The following is a 7,104-nucleotide window of genomic DNA, read 5'->3' as shown; positions in this document are numbered from 1 at the left end:
ATGTCAGGCAACAAAGCCTCAAGGCAGAAGCCCTGCCAGCGCTGCAGGAGCAGGTCAGCCTCAGACCCACCAGACACCTCCACAATCCACTACGAGAAGTTCTGGCTGTACCGTCACTGCTCGTCCCTGCAGCAGCAGGACAGGCAAGCCCAGAAAGCTGGGCAGCTCTTCTCAGGGCTGCTGGCCATGAACGTGGTGTTTCTGGGCAGCGCCTTCATCAGCAGCATGATTTTCAACCACGTGGCCATCGCTCTGGCAGATGTCTGGATCCTGCTCTCCATCCTCAAGGTCCTGTGCCTGTGCTGGATCACCTACTACCTGCTGGGCACCAGCCGGCAGCCGCACGCCGTGCTGTACCGGGACTCCCACGCCGGGCCCATCTGGGTGAGGGGTAAGTTCTGTTTTGGGGATCCTCTCTTGCTTTTCTCCTTCTTCCCGGTGCTTGGAAGATACAGAAGTTCTTCCCCTACTACGAGGCAGTTAGTTTGTGGTGAGGGGCTGGGGGAAGACAAGGGCACCGTGGATGCCTCAGAGAGGAACCAGAGGAGCCAGGAAAGTCTTGATCTTGGCTTCTCTTCAGCCTCCAGTCCAACCCTGCTCTGTGGTTCCTGATCAAAGCACATCCCAGACATCTCCCACCTGCAGCCCAGCAACTGAGCACAGTGGGAGAGATGCAGAAAAGGTTTTAGGCATGAGCTCTTTGCACAGTGAGAGGAGAACCACCACATTTATCCTCCAAGGGCACCAGAAGCCCCAAGCCACCCTGGTCCCTGTTTAACATCACAGCAGTCCTGTTTCCAGGGGAAGATTCCTGGCCAGTGAGTCACATCCCAGCGACACCCAGGTTTCCTGGGAGATTTCCCATCAATAGCTGCCCCACTTTGTGAAATGACACTTCTCCAGCCAGCCCTGCCTCTGGTCTATTATGGAGTTTCTAATTAACACATGGTCTTGCTAAGTAAGCGTGGAGAATTAACAGGAAGAAAGCCACAAGGTACCAAAGTACCCAAAGCTGCAGAGGTGTCAAAGGCAAAAGGGAGAAACAGTTAAAGGGTCCTAAATTCTGCAGACTGGTGCTGCCAAAAGCCTCAGCAGACCTCAGTCATCTTAGGTTTTTTCCACAAAGCAGAAACAACCACCAGTCTTTAGCTTCCCTCTGTCACTCCAGATTGCACAGAAAAAGCCAAAAACCCAGTTTCCACTTTGTATTCAAGCTCAAGAAAACCCACACTGTCTCAGCACCTTCCCCCAGCTGAAGCACACAGCCAGGCTCAGAAACCAGGCTTCCCTGTGTCCCCTTCTCTAAAAAAATCATGGGACTTCCCCACAGGAAGGCCTCCAGCTCCACCCAAAATCAAGAGGCATGAGGTCTGCAGGCCCCAGCCGGGCTCAGGTGCTCCCCAGACATGTCTTTGTTTATTTACTGGTGCTTTTGCTGTTTCCCAGGGTCACTGATGCTGTTTGGCAGTTTCAGCATCCTCCTGAATGTGTTTCAGATTGGCTACAGCACCATTCTCATCCACTGCAAATCCAGGGTGGAAATTGTGTTCCCCAGCATTGAAATTGTTTTTATTTGCACCCAGGTACTGCATGTTCCCCTTCTGGAAGCTCACTTGTTCTCTGTCCCATTCCTGGAGAGCCCAAGGGGTGGGGGAAGCGGGGAGACTTGGGAAAGGGGCAGCACACAAGGCATCCTCATGAGCATTACAACCATTAACATATCACACAACATTTCAAGTACCACCCACTCACACACTCCTGATGTGCCAGATGGAGACAGAGTAGTAAGATTTAGAAAGAAATCTCTCTAGCACTACCTGACACGCTGCAGGATCCACACGACTTTGCCTTGAAGGATCACAGTAGTGAGAGAGGAGAGGGAAATGTCAGATTCTGCCAGCCAGGTGCCCAAGGCCCAGCCTCTCTCCCTGCCAGTCCATCCCTCCAACAAAATCCTTTGCTCACAAATTGTATCTCACACCATTTGCCACCTGTTACTCTGATACCAACCCTCTTTTTCCCAGACCCACAGCCGTATTTGAAAAGCAAACTAGCTCCCACCTCAGCAGCAAATACCCACAAAGGCACCAGCCAGGGAAACACAGATGCCCCCAGACCTCCTCTGGCCCCGGGTGCAGGCACAGACACGTGCTGCTGTGGCCTTGGGATGCCAGCACACACCTCAGCACCAGGATGCAGGCACACACTGCCCTGCACCACTGGCACACAGGCAGGTTTGCTCAGACATGTGTCCTCTTGCCTGCCTGTCCCTTTCCCCACGTGTGCAGCAGCCTGCCAGCTTCACCCCACTCATGGCATTATTGCTCTCCACTTGCAGGCTTTTTTCCTGTGCCATCACTCCAAGGACTGCGTTCAAGTCCAGCACAACCTCACCAGGTACAAAGCGGGGGGGGAAAACACCTTGTACTCCTCTAAAGAAACCCTTTCTGTCTGCTCATGGTCTCCTTGGTTCCTGCTGGAACTCTCTCCCCCTGATCTTACACAGCCTCTTCATATTCTGCAGCACACAAGAACCAAGCTGTGGCTCGACCAGACCCATCCTGCTTCCACTGACCTGAGCTCACCAGCTCCCTTCAGTTTTCACTTCTGCAAAGCTTCTTGCTTCCTCCTAACCCCACTTGCCTTTCTACTGCAGGGCTTAGGGACCAGCTCAGTGGCTGCAGGACGGGGTGGGGTGTCCTGCCCTTTCCTACCACTGGAAGATGTCCCAGCCTTCCCTCCCCTCAGCTGCACCAAGAGCTAGGCTGGGTTTCCCAGGGAGCTGAGCACTGCGCCCATGCATGTTTAAATGCACCTGTGCACAGGGAAGCGAGAAGCAAAGGGCAGCATCACATGGCAGGTGGAGACATGGGTTATCAACAGTCTCCACAGGCTGTAAAGTGCCTTTCTCTTCTCCCAGGTGTGGGCTGATGCTGACCACAGCCACTAACCTCCTCCTCTGGCTCTTGGCCGTGACCAATGACACCATCCACACAGAGATGGAGTCTCAGCTGCGGGAGGTGGAGCAGCGGTTTTCAGGCAAGGCTCCTTTCTCACATCCCTGTTTGTGGGAGGTGGACACAGATGACCCCTGGGGGGACAGCAGTGCTTGATCCCAGTGATTCAGGTCAGATCTCCCAACCACATCTCCTAAATACTGCAACTTCCTTATTATTGGAGGCTGTCTAAAGGAGATGGGGTGCAAGGGAAGGACATCTTCATGAGCAGAGGACGGGGCCTGATACAGAACCCTAAAACTCAGGGCTAGGAAAGGAAAAGCCCAACATAAAATAACATTTTTGCTCACATTTACCCATCATCTGCAAGCAAAAGATTGCCAGACTAGAACAGACTGACATAATTGCTGTGCTTTGCTTTCTGAGGATATGGGGGGAAGGAAATTAATATTCCAAGGGCAGAGAGAGACAGCTTTGCTGTGAAGGAAGGAGTGTCCCTCTCATCCAGCGCCTATGGTGGTGACCAGGAGCACTACATATCTGGGAAAAGACATTTGCTAAACCCTGTTATTCTGAATCCTCACAGCCTTGAGGATCAAGTGGTAACCACTGAACTTCCTGCTGCTCACTGTTTCTGAGGTACATGTTGTGCCTGCACACAAACTCCTAAAGCCAGCCATGAAATCCAGGCCATCTCCCTCTTTAATTGTTGCCTTCTCCTCATGCTCCAGGCAACGAGACTACCTCGTGCACGTGCCCAAACACGACCATCTGCAAAGTCTTCCAGAAGGGCTACATCCTGCTCTACCCCTTCAACACCGAGTACTGCCTCATCTGCTGCTCCATGCTCTACGTCATGTGGAAGAACGTGGGGAGACGCATCAGCCACCACCACGTCCCTCACATCAAGCCCAGGTTCAAGCTCCAAGGGGTGGTCTTTGGGCCACTGCTGGGCACCACGGCCGTAGTCATCGGGATCTGTGTCTTCATGATGTACCAGATCCAGGCCACTGGCTCAGCCCCCAACCGCCAGGTCTTCGTCATGTATTATTCCTACTACATTGTGCTCCTTCCCCTGATGAGCGTGGGTGCAGTGATTGGGACAATCATCCATGCCTTGGAAAAAAGGGAGCTGGACACGCTGAAGAACCCAACCCGCAGCCTGGACGTGATCCTGTTGATGGGAGCAGCCCTGGGCCAAATCGCCATGTGCTACTTCTCCATTGTTGCCATTGTGGCCACTGACCCCAGGGACCTGCTGAACAGTCTCATCCTGTCCTATGCTGTCCTCCTCATCTTTCAGAACATCACCCAAAATGTCTTCATCATTGATGGGCTTCACAGGCAGCCCTTTGTAGCAGCAGCTGAGGTGAGACACACAGACCACACTGAGCAGCATGAGGTGGCTCCAGAGCTACCTGGGGAAGAGGAAGCTACAACAAGCATCAAAGAGGAGCACACAGGGATCCCTCCTGACAAAGAGGGAGAAACAAAAGAAGAGCAGAATCACGAAGCCTATGACCAGAGACGAGTGAGCATGTTGGAGCTGGGAGAGGAGATCCGGAAAGTTTCGTGGTCCTATATCCACAGCTACTCTCACCTGAGTTGGAAGAGAAGAGCACTAAGAGAGATCTCATTCTTCTTGGTTTTGTGCAACATCATAGTAAGTATTGTGCTCTCTGCCAGATCACAGCTTGGCTGAGCCAGGATGCCCTGTGATACAGACATGATCCTCTTGTCTTTCTCTTGGGCTACTGCTCCAAACAAGAAAACCTTGCCCACCAAGTTTCCACCTACTGGTGAGGCAAGTCAATACTTCCTCCTATTAATACCCCAGATCCTTAGCAAGGTCTGGTCTTTAACCTGTAAGTCAAACACAGGCAGGTTTCCTGGGTGCAGGAAGGAGACAGCTCATAAAGCCTTAGGTGCCGAAGTTTTAGCCTCTGACAAAGTTTTCTACCTCGTTAAGGGTGTTTCATGACAGAGGTGGAGAAACATGAGGCACCAGCAGTGAGTCTGGGTAAGCAGGAGTCTCCAGGACTGAAACTCATCCAATAAAGTTCACTGTGCCCTAGGATCTTGAACCAACATGGATCTTCACTGCAGCCTTAATCCAGGGAAAACTAATTGGTCAAGGAATCAGAGAAAGACAAAGCTGGGTGGGGCAGAGCGAGGCCATCATTAGAATTCCAGGAATTTGACAGGATTTGAAGTCAGCAAGGAGCCAGTGGCATAATTAGGGGGTTTTCCTTCTCTTTCCTGGCAGGGAGACTCCTCTGACACTCTTGAAAATATTCCTACAACCACTCGAGCCAGTGCTGAGCTTAGAGTGCAGGCAGGAGCCAGTTTGTCACCCTCTGACTTCTGCTCTTCTTTCCTTACCCCTCTTTAGCTGTGGATCATGCCCACGTTTGGGGCTCACCCCGTCTTCGAGAACGGGCTGGAAAAGTCCTTTTATGGCTACTCCACCTGGTTTGTGATTGTGAACTTCGGGCTCCCACTGAGCGTGTTCTACCGCATGCACTCTGTTGGGGGGCTCCTGGAGGTCTACATCACAGCCTGAGCCAGGCTGGCTCCTCAGCCCAAAGGCTGGGGTGAAGCAGGGATGCTGAACAAAGATGCAGTAAAGCAGCAGAATTACACACATGGAAGCTTTTAAGCTTTTTTCCCCTCTGGCTTCTTGCACGACATCTCCTTGAGTCTCAGAAGAAAAGGAGGTTGGTTTAGATGATTTTTTTTTTTTTCTCCATAAAGAACAGACTCAAAGCCCATAAATAGTCTCACTGATCTAAGGAAGGATGCATGCTGGTACTCCTCAGTTGCCTGCCAGTGGATGCTGTGGGGTAGCAAGTGGGACTTGACCAGCTCCTACTGAGATCTTCCAGGTAAAAGAACACAAGAGCAGCGTTCAATAAAAGCCATAACAATTGACCTACACTCCACATAACTTCAAGAATCCAGTCAAGGACCATCAGCCCCCTGACTGCTCACCAACCTGCCATCCTGCAGCACAGAAGAGAGACACATCTGTACCAGCCACACTAGAAGCACATACACCTACAGTCATTCAGGAATGAACCAAACACACTTTATGGGTAATTTTCAAAAAGATGCTGGTAGCAGCTTCAATGGTTGTAACATGGAGTATTTCTGTTTGCTCCTGGTTATGACACCTGCCACATCAACTTGTGTGAGTCCTGTAAGCCCCACCAAAGTGCCAAGTTCACTGCTGAAGAGCAGGACAGGCCTTCAGACCTGCAGCAGGACAGTGCCCCCTTTCCCACTATCAAAACCAGGAGCTACAGCCTTGTCTTGCCTTACTGGGAATAAAAAACTATTTCTCCTCCCAGACACCCACACCACCTCCAGCAGAAGCACTAGAGAAGTACCAGGGCTGATTTTCACATGATGCTACCCATGCATGCTGTTGTCACCAGTGTGCACCAGCAACCACCCCACCCTTGCACACAGAGCTGGCTCAGGAAGGAGCTGCTGCCAAACCCACTGTGAATCCCTCCCTGCCCCAGCACTCAGGGCCTCGCTGCTGCTTTGCACATCCACAAACATTTCACACAAGGCAAAAGAGGAGATACTTGCTTTGAGGGCACATGGGACAGCAGGGGGGCTTGTGACTATGGGTCCCAAATACTGAGCCTGATGGATGGAAATAAAGAGAGATTGAATTTTCATGTGTATCTTGTGAAGTCTCTGGTTTTGCTCTGCACCCACCAAAGATCAGACTCAAAATTAACTGACACTGACTTACACCACTCTTCCTTCAGAGGTCAGAGACTTAGGGGCAGGCTTTCTTATACAATCCATTCATTTTTTGCTATCAAAATCTTTCATGGCACTTAATCCCAGAAGCTCTGTAGGTTTAGGATCAAACCCTATTTATGTGGGTTTTTTTGTTGTCCCTTAGAAAAGCAAACTCCCAAGACAGTAACAGTGACCAGAAACTCCCAACCACTCCCCTCAGGATTCAGCATTCAGGTAATTATGGCACCTTTCTGTGATATTAGAAGTGAGAATAATTGCACCAGCATGAACTTTACCCCACTAGTGGTTTGACTTAGGCCTGTGTCAACACAAATATGTCATGGGAAATAACAGTGGGATAAATTAGGCTCCAATAAAGTTATTTTAA

General features: G+C 50.9%; 1 protein-coding gene across 1 annotated transcript; it reads left to right on the top strand.

The window, feature by feature from the left end:
* OTOP3 (otopetrin 3) lies at nt 1-5,520 on the top strand. The gene is made up of 6 exons (XM_051634884.1): nt 1-391; nt 1,447-1,583; nt 2,339-2,397; nt 2,921-3,039; nt 3,689-4,620; nt 5,350-5,520. The coding sequence occupies exons 1-6, from the start codon at nt 1-3 to the stop codon at nt 5,518-5,520; spliced, it is 1,809 nt and encodes a 602-aa protein (XP_051490844.1).
* Nucleotides 5,521-7,104: the final 1,584 nt, after the last annotated feature.

Source organism: Apus apus, chromosome 17, assembly GCF_020740795.1.
Source record: "Apus apus isolate bApuApu2 chromosome 17, bApuApu2.pri.cur, whole genome shotgun sequence".
Taxonomy (NCBI): Eukaryota; Metazoa; Chordata; class Aves; order Apodiformes; family Apodidae; genus Apus; species Apus apus.
Note: the sequence above shows the minus strand (reverse complement) of the source record. Positions and strands in the feature narration are given on the sequence as shown.

Excerpts from the sequence above, each read along its gene's own strand:
- OTOP3 (XM_051634884.1), top strand. The coding sequence starts at position 1 with ATGTCAGGCAACAAAGCCTCAAGGCAGAAGCCCTGCCAGCGCTGCAGG. Across the intron at positions 392-1,446 it reads CGGGCCCATCTGGGTGAGGG|GGTCACTGATGCTGTTTGGC; the intron begins GTAAGTTCTGTT and ends GCTGTTTCCCAG. Across the intron at positions 1,584-2,338 it reads TTGTTTTTATTTGCACCCAG|GCTTTTTTCCTGTGCCATCA; the intron begins GTACTGCATGTT and ends CTCCACTTGCAG.